The sequence below is a fragment of the Lathyrus oleraceus genome, chromosome 3 (genome assembly GCF_024323335.1).
Source record: "Lathyrus oleraceus cultivar Zhongwan6 chromosome 3, CAAS_Psat_ZW6_1.0, whole genome shotgun sequence".
In the NCBI taxonomy this organism is placed as follows: domain Eukaryota; kingdom Viridiplantae; phylum Streptophyta; class Magnoliopsida; order Fabales; family Fabaceae; genus Lathyrus; species Lathyrus oleraceus.
Window position 1 is genome coordinate 173,091,722 of NC_066581.1, and position 23,079 is coordinate 173,114,800.

General features: G+C 37.8%; 1 protein-coding gene across 1 annotated transcript; it reads left to right on the top strand.

The window, feature by feature from the left end:
• Positions 1–6,780: 6,780 nt before the first annotated feature.
• On the top strand, positions 6,781–15,025 carry LOC127126073 (F-box/kelch-repeat protein OR23). Its single transcript, XM_051054921.1, has 2 exons — positions 6,781–7,883; positions 14,431–15,025. The coding sequence occupies exons 1-2, from the start codon at positions 6,928–6,930 to the stop codon at positions 14,723–14,725; spliced, it is 1,251 nt and encodes a 416-aa protein (XP_050910878.1). The 5' UTR covers positions 6,781–6,927; the 3' UTR covers positions 14,726–15,025.
• The last annotated feature ends 8,054 nt before the right edge of the window (positions 15,026–23,079 follow it).

The window sequence follows — 23,079 nt, forward strand, 5'->3', positions numbered from 1 at the left end:
AAGGGATGGATTATGATATTTGGAAGACTGTTGAAATTGGTCCTTTTATTTCCAAACATTGAGTTATTAGTGTTGTGAAAAACAAAGATAGAGAACTTTGGACTAAAGAAGTAAAGGAAAAGGTGCAGCATAATTTGAAAGTAAAAGCTATTATCATTACAACTCTTGTCATTGATGAATTTTTTAGTGTTTCTCACTGCGAGACTGTAAAATAAATGTGTTACACCATTCAAACTACCCATGAAGGCATAACTAAGGTAAATAGGGCTAGAATTGACCCACCCGTGCATATTTTTCTGAATAAAAACTGAAGAAAAAATTCAGGATATGGAACAACATTTTATTCACATTGTGAATCATATGATAATTCATGATATAATACATCGAAATGGTGTCGTTGTCGGGGACTGACATTTAGATATTACAAGTATAACAACAACTTTTATCATATAAAACAATTTTTTACTTTTCAATATTATCTATATATTTTTGTTATCCATCATGTTTATTGACTTGTTTGGTTAGGATTTTGAATTCAGTTTATGAGAGGAAAACCACCGGAAGATAAATTACTTTTTTATCCTAAAATAGAAAGAACAACTTAGAGAAACAATGGTAAGAATAGAAGACGAAAGCAGCTAGCCAAGCAAATGAAGCAACAAAAAGGAACTTCAACTTTTATTTCTTCAACATCTCCTATAATAGAAGAAGCCATGGCTGAATAGAATGATAACAAAAATAACAATAATAATAATAACAACAACAACAATGAGGGTGGTGGAATACCTTATCATAATAGCCCAAGACGACTAGTCCATATTTTTAGATCTTCGATAAATACCAGACAAACAAATATGAATACCATACTACTTCAAATCACATATGCAACCCCTTTTGCTGCAATTGACCACGAGGATCCATACACTCATCTTACCAAGGTCTATGAGCTTGCAGGTACACTCAAAGCATCTAAAGTAGAAAAAAAGTTATGTTCATGAGATTGTTTCCTCATTCGCTGATAGAGAAAGCAAATGAATGGTACTTGAACTAACTGGTTAAGGTTATGACGTTTAGAACTCATTTAAGGAGAAATTTCTTAACATGTGCTTTCCACACAACAAATTTATGGAAGCCAAGACCACTATTATCGTATTTTCTCAAGGTTCAAATGAAACACTTTGTGAAGCATAGAAACAATATAAGTTGATGTTGACAAGATGTCCTAACCATTATCTTGGAGATCTTACTCAAATTCACATCTTCTATAACGTACTTCAATCGCAACCAAAACTTCTCTTAGATGCAACTGCATATGTCTCTTTAATGTCTAAGAGTGTGGAAAATACGATATCTATTATCGTAAGAATGTCACTCAACGACCACCAAGGTCAATATAATAGAGGTCTTTCACAAAGAAAAGCATGAATAATTGAATTGGGATAAATGACGCAATATTAACTCAAAATAAGTTGTTGACTCAAACAACAAAAGAACTAACAAAACAATTGTCAAAGTTCCCACAAAAACTCAAAGAAATGCAGAAAGTGCCGAATAAATACCAACAAGTTGCTTATTGTGAGTTGTGCAATGGAGACCATCCTAAGGGGAATATCAATGCAACACTGGTTATCAAAGAGGAAACACTTCAAATTATGGTCAGGGGTGGAGGCAAGACACAAAACCATCCAACAAACAAACTCCATATGTGAATTACAACCAGAACCCTCCTCAATAAGATAGAACTTCAAAGTTTGAGAACACTCTAAATCAGTTTATACAGTTGTCTTTTACTAACTAGAAGAACACTGGCGCATCAATTAAAAATCTTGAAACTCAAGTTGGTCAGATATCCAAGCAACCGACTAATCAACAAGGAGGAACATTTACTGCTAACACTCAAACCAATCTAAAATATCATTGCGAATTGATTACAACTAGGAGCGGTAGAGTGACTAACAAGGGCATTAGTGATAATTTAGAAATGGAGCGAGTTGTTGTTTAGTTGAAAGAAAAATAAAGGAAGAAATAGAAAAAAGTGAGAAGGAAATAAAAAAAGAATAAATAGGAAAAATTAGTTGAAAAATGAAAAAAGAAAAGAAAAATAAGAGTTGGAGAAAAAGTGAGTGAATAGAGGAAAACCAATAATCAAAAGGCTAGGGAGGAGAAAGGTAATCTGAAGAATCCTCTGGTGCAACATTTTTCTTATCTACATGCTCCAACCAAGAAAGACAGAGAAAGGTTATCTACAAGCTTTTTGGATATCTTCGAACGGTTGTAGATCAATATTCCATTTTCTGAAACCCTAAAGCAGATGCCTACATATTCTAAATTCATGAAGGAGATTCTGACGAAGAAAAGGAGATCCACTGATGAGAAAATCATTCATTTGGATGCTAGTTGTAGTGCTATTATTTAGAGAACCCTTCCCCAAAAAGAAAATGATCTTGTGAGAGTTACATTACATGTCACCATTAGGAATGTCAATGTTGGTACATCACTCATTGAATTGGGTTCGAGCATAAACCTTATACCATTGTCGGTTATTAAACGGATTAGTGATCCTGATATGAAGCAAACAAACATGACATTGCAACTACCTGACAAATCTATCACACATCCATCAGAAATAACTAAATATGCTTTGGTTAAGGTTAATAGTTTTTTGTTTCCAACAGACTTTATTGTGATGGAAAGATAAGAAGATGACGACGCTCCTCTGATCTTAGGCAGACCTTTTATAATGATTGCAAGAATGATGATTGATATTAATAATGGGTTGATGAAAGTCAGAGTTCAAGATGAAGAGGTGAGTTTCAACCCGTTTGAAGCAATGCAGCATTCAAAAGACAGGGGGGATTATTTTAAAATGGATTCTATTGATGAAGCTATTATGGATGTGAGAAAGCAAGTGCACATACCGATTCCTCTGGAACGAAGCTCTGACAGATGCACTCAATGTACTTAATGCTGAAGAAGAAAAAGATATTGAAAAGTGCTTAAAAGAATTTGACACATTGAAAGAAGTTCCCCAAATGGAAGCCATAACAGAGAAATTGAGAAGTGAGCCAAAGACAAATGATGCCAAACCTGAATTAAAGGTGTTACTGTCACATTTAAAATATGTATTTCTAGAAGAAGACGGTAACAAGGTTATTAATATCAGCAGTTCACTATCCATTCGGGAGGAAAAATATTAATTCAAAATTTGAAAGAGAAAAAGAAAGTAATAGGATGAGTGTTATATGATTTAAAAGGAATCAGTCCATCATACTCTATGCATAAAATAATGATGGAAGAGACATTAAAATATGTAGCTCAACCTCAGCGTCACTTGAACCCCATCATGAAAGAGGTTGTTAAGAAATAAATGGTGAGGTTTCTTGAAGCTGGAATCATCTACCCAATTTTAGACAATGCCTGAGTGAGTCCCGTCCAAGTAGTTCCAAAGAAAGGAGGTATGACAGTGATAAAAAATGACAAGAATGAAATGATCCCGATAAGAACCATCACTAGATAAAAACTACATTTAGATTACATGAGACTTAACCAAGCCACCAGAAAAGACCATTTCCCCTTGTTGTTTATTGATCAAATGTTGGAGAGATTGTCAGGTTAAGAATTATATTATTTCCTAGATGGTTATTTAAGATATAATTAAATCATTGTCAACTCGGGGGATCACGAGGATAAATCATTTACATGTCCTTTTGGTGTCTTTTATTATAGATGGATTCCTTTCGGATTATGTAATGCTATTGCAACATTTTAATGATGTATGCAAGATACTTTTTTTGATGTGGTTGAAAAATTCATTAAAGTCTTCATGGATGACTTCTCAATACTTTGGAGCTTCATTTGATCTATGTCTGAGAAACTTGGATATCATACTAAAGCGGTATGTAGAGATAAATCTAGTTCTGAACTGATAGAAATGCAACTTTATGGTGACTAAAGGCATAATACCCAGGCACAAAATATCTTCAAGAGGCATTGAAATCGACAGAGCAAAGGTTGGAGTGATTGAGAAACTTCCACCACCCGATGAATTTCAAATGATCCCGAAGCTTTCTTGGCCATGTAAGATTCTACAGGCGATTCATCAAAGATTTCTCCAAATTCTCCAAGCCATTAAGCAACCTCATTAGCAAAGATAGGCCATTTAATCTTGATAATGCATGTTTTCTTGCTTTTGAAGGCTTAAAGAAAAAATTGATAACTGCACCCATAATCGCAGCTTCTGATTGGACACTTGATTTTGAATTAATGTGTGACACTAGTGATTATGCAGTAGGTACAATTATGGGACAAATAAAAAATATAAATTTGCATACCCTACATTATGCGAGGAAAGTTTTGAATGAGGCTCAAATTAATTATTTTACCATAGAAAAAGAAATGATGGCAATAATGTATGTGTTAGAAAATTTTAGATCTTACCTCATTGGTTTAAAGATTATTATACACATTGACCATGCCGCTATAAAGTACTTAATCACCAAGTATGATTCCAAGCCTAGACTTATCAAATGGATGCTTTTTCTACAAGAATTTGATATAGAAATTAGAGATAAAAAGGGAACAAAAAACTTAATAGCAGATCATTTATCCAGGTTGGTGAACAATGAGATAACCAAACAAGAGCGTGAATTTTTGGAGGAACTTCATGATGAGAAAGTACTCATGGTGCAAGAAAGATTGTGGTTTGCTGACATATCTAATTATAAAGCAACTGGTTTGATACATGATGATTTTAACTGGAAACAAAAAATGACGTTCCTCCGAGATGAAAATCAATATGTTTGGGATGATCCATATTTATTCAAAATATGAGTAATCAACCTCTTGAGAAGATGTGTTACCAAAGAGGAGGCCAAAATCACAATATATCATTGTCATAGTTTGCATGTGCTTCTTCGAAGTACCTGACGTGTTTCCTCAAGGAGAGAAAGCTAGAATTGTTCATTTTGACTCTTGAAAAGATGAAAAAATAGAGTTCCGATCGACTTACCCTTTTGTACTCGCATCGATACTAGAAAACTTTAACAAATGCTCAACTTACTGGATGTAAACGACATCAAACTCACTAAATGATAGACGATAACTTATGATTGAAAATAGACATTCATGAAAAGGAATAACACACCTATCACATCGCTTGCATATCCTCTAATTTTAGGGAAACAACCCCTAGTCGGTTACGAGACCCATGTTAGTCAAAGTTTGGTCAAAAACATCTTCACGAACAAAAGTGAAAATAATTCCCAATATGTCAATATCGACCCAATCGTCTGAAATATCCTTGTCAACCTTCTGTCGAAGTTGACACTATCACCGTGGTTAAAATGTGTTGTAAATGGAACAAATGTTGGTACAATGAAACAAACAAGTAAGCTTAGACAATCACTACCATGTAAGCCTTAGAGAAAAGGAACAATAACAAAAAAGAGAACATGAACTTCAAGATCTATATGAAGGAACAATTAAACATGCAAAACCAGTGTCAACAAACACAATCATTTAAACTTGATCCAACACTGAAAAAAATGCTCTTAGAGAAAAGCGATAAAGGAAGCAAAAATGCTTTTTTCGTAGGTCGTTAACAACAAAAAAAGTAAAATGATGTTTCAAAACCTTTATACTCTATTAAGGCAATGAAGACCGTGCGATCCACCTCACACCACCAACGATTGAGATATTCTCGAAAACAGTTTAAAAGTAATTAAGTACTATAAAAGAAGGAGAAACATCATCACTAACTAGCGCATGGAGACATGTCAGTCATTCCCAGCATGGCGATACGTCTTACAAGAACGAAATTTAATGCCCTTATTTCCAAGAACGACAACGTCCTATCTAGGACTCCCAGGCCCAAATTCCATGGTTGAGTTAAGACGCGTGTTACAAACCCTCACCCTGCAAAGCAAAAACAAGGGGTTCAGGGTGCAATTATTCTGGGTTGTTCGTAAGGCCCAAAAGACAAATGCCTAATGAGGGAGTAGTGAGACATGCAATACGGAGCAGGTAGACCCTCCATCTTTGTAGAGTAGGTGGTAATTAACATGGAAGTCATGCTAACTTCCTAGATTAAGCCAACGTCTGACCGCTTCTTATGCCATTCCACATGCAGGCAATTACCAACTATTTCTCCTATTTATAGAGGAAAGCACACCACTTCATAGGTATTCAAAACCTCTCATTCAAATATTAATTTTCAATTTCAAATTGACTTAAGCGTTAAAGTGCTAATCTTGTAGGTAAATCCTCATCCACCATATAAAAAGCTCTAAACCACTGCAAGAAACTTTGAACTCATACCTTCCGATCAAATTTAGTTTCAATATTGAACACAAATAATGTCTGACGCTACTAAAGTGATCAAGTCCTCATTTAAGGACCATAATGATTTCAGGTCGAAAGGTGACAAACGTCACTGTCATTCCATCAAAACATTTTATATTATCAAATCATAACAGTATTTTAAAAATAAAAGTGTAATGTGACGGTATACACGAGTCTCTTTGGTTGACAGTATAAAAATAAATACATATTCCTTTTTCTCATAAAAAAAATCAAACTCAAATAATAATCAAAATATAATTTTAAAAATAAAAGTAATTTTATCTTGAAACTATAATTTTTTATTGGTGAAACACGCATTTAGTTGGAAACGAAAATAAGATGACAATCCATGCAAAAAAACAAATAAAATCTTAAAGAAACCTTTCCTTTTTCTAGAATAATGAAAAAAGACAAGTAAAATGTGGAGTGACCCACTTACATTATCTTGTGAATCTTGTCCAACAAGAAAAAGCGAATTCATTTTTCGGAACACAAACCCCAAACTCTCAAAACGACGCTCCCACAAAAAAAAAAAACCCACGCAAGTTAAAACTCGTGTTGACACAAAAAATCCAGTAACAAAAAATAATGATTTCCGTCGCTATCCCTCCACCGTCATCACCGGACGATTCATCATCACCACCACCACCACCACCACCATCGTCATCAATCCTCATCCCCGGCCTCCCAAACGAAGTTTCAAGAACGATCCTCTCCATCGTACCTTACGCTCATCACGCTCGTCTCAAATCAACTTCCAAATCATGGAAATCCGCACTTTCATCAAAATCATTTCTCAACACACTCTTAGGTCAAAATCGTAACAATCTTATCTGTATCTTCCCTCAAGATCCTTCAATCGCTTCGCCTTATCTCTTCGACGTTAACGCCGTTGCTTGGTGCCCACTTCCTCCTATGCCATGTAACCCTCACGTTTACGGTTTATGTAACTTCGCCGCCGTTCCGTTTGGTCCTCACATTTACATCATCGGCGGGTCCCTTTTCGATACTCGCTCTTTCCCGATTAATCGTCCGTCGTCTTCTTCCTCAACTTTCCGTTTCAATTTCCGTGATTTCTCATGGGAGAATCGTGCTCCGATGATCTCCCCTCGTGGAAGTTTCGCGTACGCCGTCGTTCCTTCCTCTGGTAATATTGTGGTTGCTGGAGGTGGATCGCGGCATACGGTTTTTGCTGCGGCGGGATCTCGGATTCGGGCTGTGGAGCGTTATGATGTGGTGGAGGATCAGTGGGAAGAATTGGATCCTCTTCCGTGTTTTCGGGCTGGGTGTGTTGGGTTTATGGAGAGGGAAGGGGAGGAGTTTTGGGTTGTTGGTGGTTATAGTGCTTCCAGGACGGTTTCGGGGGTTTTTCCGGTGGATGAGTATTGTAGAGACGCGGCGGTGATGGGATTGGAGGATGGTGCGTGGCGGGAGGTTGGGGATACGTGGGGTGATGGCGAGAATGTTAGGGCTGGGAAGATTGTTGTTGGTGATGATAGTGGCTCTCCTTTGGTGTTCATGCTTGATGGGAATGAGATTTTCAGGTACTTTCGTGTTTCGGGTTTGGCAATTAATCTGTTGCTATAAACATTAAGAATATCTTTAAATCTATGATTGTTAAATTTTGTTTAATGTTTTTTATTTGTTTATGAATTTGATGTTTTATTGAAATTGAAGTAACTATTAAGTTTGCACTTGTGCATGAAAAGATAGCATCTTCCTTTTTTGTTAGGCTTGATTCTACATTATATAGTAAAAATAAAATTTACGCACATGTTTGTTGTGTGCTTGTCAAAAAGTATGCTAGTTAATGCTTCTTTATAGCAACTACGAATCTTGGATGCGGTTTTGTTTAGGCTGCAGTGTCATGCAACTTCATCTTAGCAATTAAGCAATGTAGTATAATTGTGACGAGTGATGCAACTTTGATTGAGGATTTTTGGATGCGAGGATTCAATTTAGACCGAGTTTGCAGATTGAGTCCCTCTATTTATTTTCTGGTTTGTGCTTGCTCACTTGCTTTCTGATGAGTTTCTTGGTTTGTGTGACTTGGACTGAGTGTTAAGATCTTTTGGTTATGTGGTGTATCCCTCGTTTTTTGTCCAGGATCATATCCTTTTGTGGCGTCCTTCCTTGTCCAACCAATTTGTTAGGTTCTTATATGAATATATGGGAGAAATAGAGAATAATTGAATGGAATAATAAAAGAATGAATCGATTGTAAAATAATAATGAAAGTAACAACTGATGGTGAATACCAATCAGCCCCTAAGCACATAGTGCTTCCCTCACCAAGATGGTGAATCCTAATTGATTTCCTTGATACCTAAATCCTACCTTTCTGTCCTCTTTTATAGCCACAAGCTTATTCCTATTTTATCGAAACAAACCCCCCTAATTAAAATAACAAACTTCTGTAATAACTAATTCCTATAATAACTCTAACAAACTCCTATGATTATTTCTTTTATTCTTTTACTTCTCTTGTAAACCCTCCAAACCTTTGGTTTGGGCCCACTGTCCAGGCCCACCACTTGATCCATCTTTCTATCAATTCCCGCCTCCATAGAAACGGCCTTGTCCTCAAGGCAAAAATCTGGAAATTGACCCTGCAACACTGCATTATCCTCCCATGTCACATCCTCCCATGTCTTGTGCCTCCATTTAATGAGACTTTGCTGCACAGTCACTCCTCCCTTCATAGTCACCCTAGAGCCCATGACCTTCTCTGGGTACACATCACTGTCATCTGTGAGTTCCAAATCTTTGGGAAGTTCGCCTAGAACCTGATAGTCTCCCACTGCTTTCTTCAATAGTGATACATGAAAAACTGGATGGATCCTGGACTGATCAGGCAGTTGTAGCCTATATGCCACTTCTCCAACCTTAGCTATAACTTTGAAAGGCCTATAAAAACGTGCCGCTAATTTTTTATTGATCCGTTTAACCATTGACTGCTGTCTGTGAGGTCTTAATTTAAATAAAACCCATTCACCCACCTGAAAACGCACATCTCTTCTCTTCTTGTCAGCATAGCTCGCCATCTGTTCTTGCGCTCTTTGTAGATGTGATTTAAGTTGTGTTAGAGCCTCATCTCTCTCATTTAGCTCTAATGCCACCGCAACCACCTTAGTCTCATTTGATAAAAACCGCAGAATACTAGGAGGATGCCTTCCATAAACCACTTCAAACGGAGTTCTCCCAATCAACACATGATAGGTGGTATTGTACCAAAACTCAGCCCACGAAAGCCAAGTTGACTAAGTTTTGGGTTGATCTGAAGCAAAACATCTCAAATAGCTTTCCAGACATCTATTTATCACTTCCGTTTGCCCATCCGTTTCTGGATGATAGGCAGAACTCATCTGCACTTTAGTGCCCTGCAGTTTAAATAATTCCAACCAAAAATGGCTCACGAATAAGGGATCCCTGTCACTGATAAGGGACTTTGGAATTCCATGAAGCCACACTATTTCTTTTACAAACAATTCAGCAATGGACTTAGCTGTGTAAGGATGCTTGAGCAATATGAAGTGACTGTACTTAGACAACCTATCCACAACCACCAGTACAGCCTCATAACCCTTAGACTTAGGCAAACCCGTAATGAAATCTAGCGAAAGATCCTCCCAAATACCATTAGGAATGGGGAGAGGTTGTAGCAAACCTCCGGGAGTAGTGGCCACATACTTTTGTCTTTGACAGATATCACAAGCACGCACAAATTCTCTCACCGACTTCTGCATTCCCAGCCAATATAAATTATCCGCCAGCTTCCGATAAGTTCTCAAGAAACCTGAATGTCCACCAGTAGGAATGCAATGAAATTCCTCCAACAGTAGAGGGATAGATGGGGACTTAGGAGAAAGAACCAGCCTGCCATGATAAAACAACACACCTTGCTTAACAGAATAGCCTGGCTTAGAATCAGGAGCAGACAACACGGTTTGTATCATGTCCTGAATTTTTGGATCATCTTTCACCTCATCTAAATTTTTTTTGCTATCGGTCCATTGCGGGTACGAAATCAAGGTACCCAAATCAGCATCGTCATCACGTCTGGATAGAGCATCAGCAGCTTTGTTATCCATCCCTGGTTTGTACTTCACCTCAAACTGATAGCCAAGCAACTTAGCCAACCAACACTGCTGGTCTGGGGAAGTTATTCTCTGCTGCAGGAAGTGTTTTAGACTCTTGTGATCCGTGTATACTCTGAATTGCTTTCCCAACAAGTAGTGTCGCCAATGCTGGATGCACAATACCAAGGCCATACGCTCTTTTTCATACACCGACTTTGCTAAATTGCCTTGAGATAATGCTTTGCTGAAAAACGCTACAGGTTTCCTTTGCTGCATTAACACTGCTCCGATACCTCTACCAGCTGCGTCACATTCCACTTCAAAGGGTAGAGAAAAATTAGGTAATACCAAATCAGGGGGTGAAGTCATGATAATCTTCATCAATTGAAAAGCTGCATTTGCCTCTGTTCCCCACGCAAAGTTATCCTTCTTGGTCAGCTCAGTCAAAGGCTTGGCCACTTTGCCATAATCCTTAATAAATTTTCTATAGTACCCAGTAAGTCCCAAAAATCCACGAACTCCTTTTACATTCTTTGGTTCTGGCCAATCCAAAATGCACCTTACTTTCGCAGGATCTACTGCTACCCCTTTACCTGAGATAATGTGCCCCAAGTAGTCAATCTGCTTACACCCAAACTTACACTTAGCTTGATTTGCAATAAAACAGTTTTCAAGTAAAACAGAAAGAACCTGACATAAGCACACCCAAACTTACACTTAGCTTGATTTGCAATAAAACAGTTTTCAAGTAAAACAGAAAGAACCTGACATAAGTGCTTTTGATGCTCTTGAATGTTCTTACTGTATGTCAAAAAAAACTAAGACAAATTTCCTCAAAAAGGGCCTAAAAATATCATTCATGGTTGCTTGGAACGTGGTTCATTAACCCAAATGGCATCACGAGATACTCATAGTGGCCATTGTGAGTTCTAAAAGCTGTTTTGGGAATATCATCTTCATGCACCCTGATTTGATGATAACCGGACCTAAGGTCAATCTTCGAAAAAACAATCGAGCCGTATAATTCATCCAATAATTCGTCTACGATGGGAATAGGGTACTTATTCGGAACTGTAGCTTTGTTAAGCGCTCTGTAATCCACACACATTCTCCAACTTTTATCTTTCTTTTTTACCAAAATCACCGGACTAGAGAAAGCGCTCATACTGGGTCTGATCACTCCTGCCTGCAACAGTTCAGTCACTTGTTTCTCAATCTCCTCCTTCTGATGGTGAGGATACCGGTAGGGCCTAACATTGATTGTTCCATGATTTGGAAATAATTTGATATGGTGCACTTGAGATCTCTCCGGAGGCAGCTGAATTTGATTTTTAAAAACTGCAGGAAATTGTTCCAGAATCGCAATTACTTCTGTTGGCACAGAGATCTCGCCAGCTTCCAATTGGTGATGCTGAGATCCCCATCATTCAGTTCCCATCCTATTCAGCTTGTCATCCAAAAAGGAGTTCAGATAACTATGCTCCTCTTGCCTGCTACCTTGACCCAACACCTTAACCATCTGCCCCTCATACATGAACTGCATAGACAACACCAACACCTTCCAATCCATTATTACCTTTCCTAGTGTGCTCAGCCACGAGACTCCCAATACTATATCCAAACCTCCCAGATCCAGTACCAACGCATCAATGACTACTTTCACAGAACCCATCTTTATTACAATTCCTTTGGACACCCCTTGAGAATTCACCCTATGTCCATCTCCAAGTTTGATGCTCCTGGCAGGGTCAGGAGTGATTTCTAACCCCAACGCATTTGTTACTTGAGGGGAGATGAAATTGTGGCTCGCACCACTATCGATCAACACTAACACATCCACATTTTCAATTTTTCCCTCAATTTTCATGGTACGATTTCCACTCATACTTCCCAACACACCCATGGATTGACATTCTACCTCCTCCCCCTCTTCCTCGTCAGTTTGCACTTCTTCCATAGATACGACTTCACCTTCATCGTTAAGAGTTTCTCCTTCACCCAAAATCAATACTCGTAAGGATCTCTCAGGACACTTATGGAGAGTAGGGTGATACTTTCCACCGCACTTGAAACACAGCCCCTTCGCCCCTCTCTCATCCATCTCGTCGTTGCGAATGCTGCGAATCCCTTTCCCTTTTTCAGGTCGCGAATCATTCTCACCCTTTTTCCCAGATGAAGCTAACGACGTCGTAGACAGCGTGTTAGATCCACTTGATTCTGTTTTCTGAGTCGGATTGGCCCAACTGGAACGACTTGTCTCTTTCAGATTTGACCCGTTCCTGTTCCGAAAAGTTGGCCCGGCCCAATCACTACGGCCCCATCGATCCTGCCCTCCTTTTTTGCTACCGTATCTGCCCGTGTCATCATCATTTTCTCTCAACTCTTCCTCTACGTCTTTTGCAATACGCATCATCTGCATCCGATTCAGAGGATTGAAAGTCCGAACCCTACGACGAATTTGTGGCTTCAAACCACTCATAAAATAACCCAGATATTGTTCCTCTGGAAGTTTTCCCACTTGTGACGACAAAAGCTCAAAAGCTTCCACAAATTCTTCTACACTACCCCTCTATTTCAACGTGGATAATTCCTCAAAAGGATTTTCCAGACGTCTTCCTCCATAGCGCGTAATCAGACCCTTTTTCAACTTTTCCCAGGACAGATTGTCCTCTGTTTCCATCAAAAGGTTAAACCAGTGTATTGTAGAACCTTCCATACTCAGACGTGCCAACTTCACTCGCATCTCATCAGTCGTATTTTGCACATCAAAATAGATCTCAGCTCGTGTGATCCATGCAACAGGATTGTCTCCTTCGAATAATGGCAATTTCACCTTCTTCCCTGACAAACGTGATTCCTCATGTGAAGACTCACCCATGGGACCCCCACTCTCCTGATTCGTATTCTTCTGACCGATCTGTTTGCATAAATCAGAGAGAACAGCGCTTTGTTGTTGCATCTGTTGAGCTAACGTCTGCAGTGTTGCTTTGACGTCCACCATCTGTGTTTCGACGTCAACCATCTGTGTTTCCAACGCGTCCATACGATCCCCCATCTTGGGCTTTCGTGGCATCTACAATTTCGGTGTGGTGGTGATTTTTTTGATCCGGTAGGTCGGACCAATTGTTAGGTTCTTATATGAATATATGGGAGAAATAGAGAATAATTGAATGGAATAATAAAAGAATGAATCGATTGTAAAATAATAATGAAATTAACAACTGATGGTGAATACCAATCAGCCCCTAAGCACACAGTGCTTCCCTCACCAAGATGGTGAATCCTAATTGATTTCCTTGATACCTAAATCCTACCTTTCTGTCCTCTTTTATAGCCACAAGCTTATTCCTATTTTATCGAAACAAACCCCCCTAATTAAAATAACAAACTTCTGTAATAACTAATTCCTATAATACCTATTTTATCGAAACAAACCCCCCTAATTAAAATAACAAACTTCTGTAATAACTAATTCCTATAATAACTCTAACAAACTCCTATGATTATTTCTTTTATTCTTTTATTCTTTTACTTCTCTTGTAACTGTCCAGGCCCACCACTTGATCCATCTTTCTATCACAATCCAAGGTTGTATCTGAACCTATGTTTGATGTATACATATTTGCGAGTCTTATAAATGCCTAGTTATTCCCACCAAAGTTTAGGCGATTCTTGTAAGGTTCCATTTCAAATTTGAATGGTTATGCGTGCATGTCTAGAAGTGGTGCACATTTATCAAAGTATAATAACTAGCATTCGTCCCTGTAATAGTTGATTACAACCGATTATAACAGTATAAATGGATAAAAAGTTCAGTTGTTGAACTTTAGTTTTCTTGGATAATCAATCTGAAATTGTATGCTTGAACTTCTTGCAATCCATATAAACAGTACATCATTCTATATATCCTTGATGGCTAAGGCTTTGATTGTTTACTTGCAAATTACAATTCCAGAGCTTCCAAAATTGCAAATCTGTAATTCACCTTTTTTATGATGAATACATCTTGCAGATATGACATGTCTTCAAATCATTGGGAATACGAGTCTCGTGTGCCACCGAAAAAAGCTCCCCTTGGTTCAGCTTTTGGCATCGTCGTAGTTTCTGGCGAGGTGTATGTATTGTCGCATTTGTATGATGATGATTTTGCAGAAACTCGAAGGTCCAGACCCTATAAAAAGACAGGAACCATGTGCTTTCAAATCTATAATCCGAAAAAGAAGACGTGGAGAACACTAGTCACAAAGTCGCCTTTCACTCGCCATATCGATATAACTAGTGCTGTATTGAGCTCAATTCGACTGTGAATTATAGTGCATCTTATTTTTATGTATAGTTTAGGCATCTGCCAACATAATATCATTTGACCACTGGGTTCCATGCAGGTGGCTTATATTTGTATATTTATGTGTTTAGTGCATCACCTGACTTGATCATCAGGGTATAGTTTATAGGAATTTGCATATTTATCAGCTGTTACTAAAGTGTGTTAAACCTGAAAGTATTGAATATATTGTAATGGATATAGAAATGATTGTAGCTTGCAAATTACTACTTGACCTTAAACTTTTGAGATAAATTAGTTGTGAATGTAGTTCTACATGGTATCTTATACTCCTCATATGTTATTATTAAATACCTTAAGTATAATATAAAGTTTGGTTAAGCATTATATTTTTAATTTAAATTTGATTTTCTTAATACATAATGAAGCGGTCCGGTCGGTTTAACCAAACAGTTTGGGGTTTTCTTTATATATTTGACACCCATTAGGAGCGCTTCTACTATATAATATAAAAAAAAAATACCCATCAAAATTGCCCAAATTAAAACTAATATTAAGGTGTATTTCATACTCTTAGTTGTAATTTGTCAAGTCTAATCACTTGCTCAATTAATAATGTTATATTCTTCAATAAATTTGTCAACAAAATTTCATGTTTTTCATAAACCAAAGACCTTTTCATATACCTATGTGTGCCGCAATGCTTCTCTGGAATCATCAACATGAAGAAGACTTAAAGGTTACCGTCTTTTGTCTGAATATGTTTCATGCATTTAGCTGGAAAATGTATCATTTTTAATGTTTCATGTATGTACCTAACTACTTCATTCATATCCATCGTTTTATTATTTTGCATGAGTCTATGTTTCATGCATTTAGTTGGAAAATGTATCATTTTTAATGTTTCATGTATGTACCTTACTACTTCATTCATATCCATCGTTTTATTATTTTGCATGAGTCTGTTTCCTGATTTTAGCTGGCAAATGTACCATTTTTATGATTATTTTATTTTTCTATTGTCGTTTGTGTTCGTATGTGTCGTACTGTTTCAATGCCATCCATTATTTCAGTATTTTGCATGAATTTGTTTCGTGAATTTAGTTGGGAAAGCTACCGTGTTGATGCTTACTTTTCTGATTTTGTGCAACATATAATGTCTGGAAAATTTGACTGTGTTAAGGATATCGATGATTCTAAAGAGACATGGTGTTTTGCTGTTCGAATAATCGACGTTTGGATTGTGATTAACAAGGGTATATAACACCTTGAAATGGTTGTAATGGATGCAAATGTAGTAATGAAATATAAATTGTTTCTTTAACTGCATTATATTGATTTATCAACGATTTTCAAATATTGTGTATTTTTATTTCAGTGTGATATAATTCAAATATTGATTCGTCACGACCATACACCAAAGTGGAAAGATTAGCTCAAGAGAGATATGACCTGTGTCATTAATAATGTAATCCTGTAACTTTTGCAGATAATGCTGCGAATAACTATTCGACAATGTTAGCGTTTAGGTCGACCATCTGTAACCATGGTCGAACTATTCCACCCCAGATGGGAATGAGATTTAGTTCCCAGGCAATGCAAACGTTTACGTCAAATTCTGTTATAAGAATGCGACAGCAAATGGATGAGAGTAACCGCGATATAGTCAATACTCTTACCCAACAAATGAGTACTATATTTAACCCATTGATTCAAAATACAAATAAGAGTTAACAATAGTTGGCGACTCAAATGAATCAAATTGTTTATTTTTTTGGTGCTCCACCCGCGCAAGTTTGACCTATGGTACAACCCTAAGTTGTTAGGTAAGTTCGAAATGAAGGGGTAGCCTTAGAGGAAAACACGGTAAATCAGGGGCATAAATTTATGCCCTAGGTAGTCGGAAAAGAGATACCTAGGGAAGTCTAGTGTCAACCTGTCATAATGGTTAATCAAAATCAAGACACATATCAAGTCATTCACCAAGTTCGACAAGGAAATATGTCGGGAGAAAACAACCTTGCAACCATTGTCGAACGGATAATGGCTCAAAATAGTTTGAACATAGGCCTGCAAATGCCAAATTATACATCTCCTCTATCAGAATATGTGTTACAAACTGAATTGCCAAGGGGATGGAAAGTCCCTAAGTTCACCAAATTTGCCGGTGATACAAATGAGTCTACCCTCGAGCATATTGCCCGATATTTGACCGAGGCGGGAGACATAGGGAATAATGAGAACTTAAGGATGGTATATTTTCTTAGTTCTCTAACCAAAAATGCCTTTACATGGTTTACAATGCTCCCTGCCCATTTCATTAATGATTGGACTCGATTAAAAAGGTTCTTCCATGAGCAGTTTTACATGGGGCAATCCAAAATTAGTCTGAAAGAGTTGTCGAGTGTGAAGAAAAAGTTCGTTGAATCAATCGACGATTACCTAAATCGATTTTGATTATTGAAAACGTGATGTTTTACTCAAGTGCCTGAGAACGAGTTATGTAAATGACTGTTGGAGGGTTAAATTACTCTATTAGGAAGAAATTAGATACATAGTATTTGAGAGATATGACTCAGTTGACCGACAAAGTTCGACAAGTTGAAAGACTAAAGACTGAGAAAGCCAAAGTAAATAAAGGTAAGAAGGAACGTGTGGCATTCCTCGACATGGAAGGTAATAACTTGATGTCAGATATCGAATATAACCATGTCGAAGAAATTAAGGTTGATGTAGCTGAATTAAAGCCAAGTCCCCCATATGTGTGTAAGTTGCTTACGCATGCAAATGGGAAGAATCCTTCCGAACTTGAGAAAAATGATAAGTTCCCTAAGAAAACTTACACCTTCGACGTGACCAAATGTGATGATATTTTTGACTTATTGGTCATAGATGGTCAAGTATTAGTGCCACCAGGCGCGAGAGTACCACCATTGGAACAAAGAAAGAAATGAGGATTTTGTAAATATCATAATTTTCTACCTCACAATGCTTTCTTTTCGGGGATCTTGTTCAGAATGCATTGAACGAAGGAAGACTGAAGTTTTCCAAAAGAAAGTCTCCAATGAAAATTTATTATGGCCCATTACAAGTTGGAGACGCCAGTTACGTAGAGCATGTAACCATAAATGGGGTCGAAATTACTGAGGATTTTGAAATGACTGAGTTCAAAAGTGAGAAATAAATTGAGGCTGTTTACCCTAAGACTAGATAGGGGTTGCTAGAATTCATCCATAGGTGCAAAACTGAATATTCATAAGTGATGATGTGCTCTGATATAGTGCTGTGTTCGATAAGAAGGAAGGAAAGAAGGTCGAAAGCGCCCAACAGGCAAAGAAGAACGAGAAATGGAGGAAGAATATGCCTCAATTTTATTTCGAAAAAAAGGGGGTCCCTCAGAAGAAGGAATAATTCCCTGTCCAATAAAAGAGTAAGCCTGGAACTTATTGAAGGAAAATGGTGATCCAAAATGCAGTGGAATTTAAAATTTCTCCTTTAATGATCCTTACGAATGGGCATGATCAGTGATAAAATCGTTACCTCTTGTGGCGATCACGAACGTTGAACGATGACAACGCCTCTACTCAGTCCACACGAACGGATTCCTTCAATCTCAGTGCTAGCTGCTACGAATGAAGGCTTTGAGTGAGAGAGAGAGAGAAACGAAATTGCAAGTGTGACAATGCTTCTACACAAGGGTTCTATTTATAGAACCACTTGTGTGGGCTGCAAACTAAAAAGCGCACTTAAGTGTATATGACCCATATCTTATAATATGCCAAAATCACTTAAGCGCGTGGTACCTTACCATATTTCGTATTCTACTTAAGTACACCGTGCCTTACGATGTTCTATAATTCACTTAAGGGCACCGTACATTACAGTATTCCTTAATTACTCTATCTCTCATCAATCCGTTCTTTGTGTGTGACCCTATAGGTTTTCGCGACATTGGCAATTATATTAAATCACGTATTTAACATAATAAACAGTGAGCGGTATCTAGCAACACATCACTGCTACCCAAGACACGAAAATGTCATGTGATATGACAAATCCTTCTGTGATAATAATTATGTGTATAATTACCCTTTTGCCCTTATGTCTATATTGAACACAACGCATAGACCATGTCATCCTTGTCCAGTTCAATATTGGGCCCATAGACATTTATCCTGTTACGCAGGATGGGCAAATTCCATCTAGGTCAGTCATGTCCCTTAGCATGCTTCGTTGAGTACCCATCAACTGTCTTTATGGTCATCCAATTACGGACAATTTTTGATCAGCAATAAGGCACTCGACTCTACATCTAGGGTCCATAGTGGTTTCAGGTCGAAGGGTGGTATACACCATTATCACCATGAGACTAACTTATGACACTTTGCATAAAATTCTATATAGTATTCTCATAGCGCGTCAATCTAGTATAAATATTACTCTTAATATTCATACCTATGTTTAAGACTTGATAACTCTTTATCCATGATCCATGAGATGTGATCATCAGTCTATAAACATAATAGTCTTCATGCTTTAATGTTATCCCACTTCACAATAAAGCTTGACTACGGATACTTTAAGAATAATGTCCTTATGTTTAATGTGATCTCATGATTAAGTCATACTTGATACATTAAACGGACTAGCTATTCTAGGGACTTTATTAAACAAACATAATAAAGAAAAAGCCTTTTATTATTAATAAATAATTCGATACAAGTACCAAAAGTATTTGCCTCTAGGGCTTACACCAACAATCTCCCACTAGCACTAGAGCCAATCGGGCATACCCCTAATGCCCATAGATCTAGTATGGCCATCATGAAGGAGAATTGCGATCCAAAACGCAGCGGAAATTAAAATTTTCTCCTTTAGAGATCCTTACGAATGGTCATGATCAGTGATAGAATATTTACCTCTTGTGACGGTTGAAACCTTTGGTGCAGATCTCTTGTGACAATCAAAACCTTTGATGCAGATCCACGAAGCGATCACGAACGTTGAACGATGACAACGTCTCTACTCAGTCCACACGAACGGGTTCCTTCAATCTCAGTGCTAGCTGGTATGAATGAAGGCTTTGAGTGAGAGAGAGAGAGAGAAAACGAAAATAATGCAACCGCTATTAATGCTTCTGCACAAGGGTTCTATTTATAGAACCACTTGTGTGGGCTTCAAGCTAAAAAGCCCACTTAAGTGTATTTTGGCCCATATCTTATAATATGCCCAAAATCACTTAAGCCCATGGTACCTTACCATATTTCATATTCTACTTAAGTACACCGTACCTTACGATGTTCCATAACTCACTTAAGGGCACCGTACCTTACGGTATTCCTTAGTTACTCTATCTCTCATCAATCCGTCCTTTGTGTGTGACCCTGTAGGTTTTCGCGGCGTTGGCAATTATATTAAATCATACATTTAACATAATAAATAGTGAGCGGTATCTAGCAACACATCACTGCTACCCAAGACACGAAAATGTCATGTGATCTGACAAAACCTTCTGTGATAATACTTATGTGTATAATTACCCTTTTGCCCTTATGTCTATATTGAACACAAGGCATAGACCATGTCATCCTTGTCCAGTTCAATATTGGGCCCATAGACATTTATCCTGTTATGCAGGATGGGCAAATTCCATCTAGGTCACTCATGTCCCTCAGCATGCTTCGTGGAGTACCCATCAACTGTCTTTATGGTTATCCAGTTACGGACAATGTTGGATCAGCAATAAAGCACTCGACTCTACATCTAGGATCCATAGTGGTTTCAGGCCGAAGAGTGGAATACACTATTATCACCATGAGAATAACTTATGACACTTTGCATAACTTTCTATATAGTATTCTCATAGCGGGTCAATCCGGTATTAATATTACTCCTAATATTCATACCTATGTTTAAGACTTGATAACTCTTTATCCATGATCCATGAGATGTGATCATCAATCTATAAACATAATAGTCTTAATGCTTTAATGTTATCCCACTTCACACTAAAGCTCGACTACGGATACTTTAAGAATAGTGTCCTTATGTTTAATGTGTTCTCATGATTAAGTCACACTTAATACATTAAATGGACTATCTATTCCAGGGACTTTATTAATCAACCATAATAAAGAAAAAAACCTTTTATTATTTGATACAAGTACCAAAAGTATTGGCCTCTAGGGCTTACACCAACAATCTCCCACTAGCACTAGAGCCAATCAGGCATACCCCGTATGCCCATTGATCTAGTATGGCCATCATGCTTCTGCTGTGCAAGAGGCTTTGTCAGTGGGTCAACTATATTGTCAAGTGTAGGTACTTTACATATTTTCACATCTCCTCTATCTATTATCTCTCGAATGAGATGATAACGCCAGAGTATGTGTTTGAATCGTCGATGAGATCTAGGCTCCTTAGCTTGTGCGACAGCACCATTGTTATCATAATAGAGACCAATGGGATCCACAATGCTAGGGACTATGCCAAGTTCACTAATGAACTTTTTGATCCAAACAACTTCCTTTGCTGCACTTGAGGCAGCAATATACTCGGTCTCGATTTTAGAATCAGCAACTGTATCTTGCTTTGAACTTTTCAAGCTCACAGTGCCACCATTTAAGAAAAACACATAACCATTGGAATCATTCATATTAAAGGTCTCAGGACCTTGTCTATGTACTCTGACTTAGGCCAAACATTTTATGATCTATCTCTATAGATTCTGATTCCTAATATATAGGCTGCTTCACCTAGGTCCTTCATAGAAAAGCATTTCCCCACCCAAGACTTTGCTTGTTGCAGGGTAGGGATATCGTTTCCAATAAGTAATATGTTATCTACATATAATACCAGGAATACGATCATGCTCCCACTAACCTTCTTGTAGACACAAGGCTCATCTTCGTTCTTGATGAATCCATATTGTTTTACTATTTCATCAAAACGAAGATTCCATGAGCAGGTCACAGGCTCATCTTGATCCATGAGTAATACATCACCTTGATCCATATATCTCAGGTAGGTGACGTATCCTGCCTGACCTACGCTGGTCTTGTTCTACTTGAGCAGGTTGCTCTTACACAACTGCTTGTGTTTCCTGCTCCAATTGCTCCATAGGTGTGTCGATGCTTTGTGATTCTTGAATTTCTTCAAGCTCTACTTTCCTCCCACTGGTTCCTTTGGAAATAAAATCCTTTTCTAGGAAAACTCCAGTTCGAGCGACAAACACTTTGCCCTCAGAAGGATTGTAGAAGTAATATCCTCTTATTCCTTTAGGATACCCCACAAATAAGCATTTGTCAGATTTGGGCTCAAGCTTAGTTGAAATTTATTGTTTCACATAAACTTCGCAACCCCAAATCTTCATGTAAGACATATGTGGTCTCTTACCACTCCACATCTCATATGGTGTCTTCTCAACCTTTTGGATGGAACTTGGTTAAGTGTGTAAGCTGCTGTCAATAGTGCATGTCCGCAAATGGAGTTTGGAAGATTGGCGTGACTCATCATGGATTTAACTCATTAGGTTTTATCCTTTTAGTATTAATGTTATAAGTTGGCATTATGAGATCAAGGACATATAGTCCATTGTTCATTTGTGCAGAAGCATAGAATATATCATTCAAATAAATTGAGCAACAATTGTTCTTAATTATAAATGAAAAACCAAACTTGTCCAAACAAGAAATGGAAATAATATTCCTGCTAATTGCAGGTACATAATAACAGTTCTCTAACTGAATTATTAAACCACTAGGTAAAGTCAATACATAAGATCCTACGGCTAAAGTAGCAACCTTTGCTCCATTGCCAACTAGTAGGTCAACTTCACCTTTTGCCAAATCTCTACTCCTTTTCAGCCCCTGCACATTTGTACAAATGTGAGAACCGCATCCAGTATCTAATACCCATGATGCAGAAGTAGATAAATTTATTTAATAACAAAAATACCTGAAGTTGAAGTCTCTACTCCATTCTTCGTATCTTCCAGGTACTTTGGGCAGTTTCTCTTCCAGTGTCCGGTCTTACCGCAATGGAAGCAGGTGCCTGCCTTTGCTATGCCTCCTCTAGGCTTCAAAGTAGCAACAGTGGGTCTGGGTTTGGCAACTTCCTTGCCTTTCCCTTTATCACCCTGCTTGGTGGTCCTTTTGTTCTGTCTCTTTCCATTTCCGATCATCAGAATGGACTTCCCTTTTGTCTTCAGATTCTGCTCAGCTGTTCTCAACATGCCTAACAGTTCAGGAAGAGATTTATCCATATCATTCATATTGAAATTTAGGACAAATTGACTGAATCTGTCTGGCAACGATTGCAAGATCAAATCAGTCGCAAGTTCCTTTCCGAGGGGAAAACCCAACCTTTTAAGGTTTT

What these genes read in the sequence shown, in the direction of transcription:
- LOC127126073 (XM_051054921.1), top strand. Translation starts at nt 6,928, where the DNA reads ATGATTTCCGTCGCTATCCCTCCACCGTCATCACCGGACGATTCATCA. An exon ending in GATGGGAATGAGATTTTCAG is followed by an intron (nt 7,884 to 14,430) that starts GTACTTTCGTGT and finishes TACATCTTGCAG; the next exon opens with ATATGACATGTCTTCAAATC.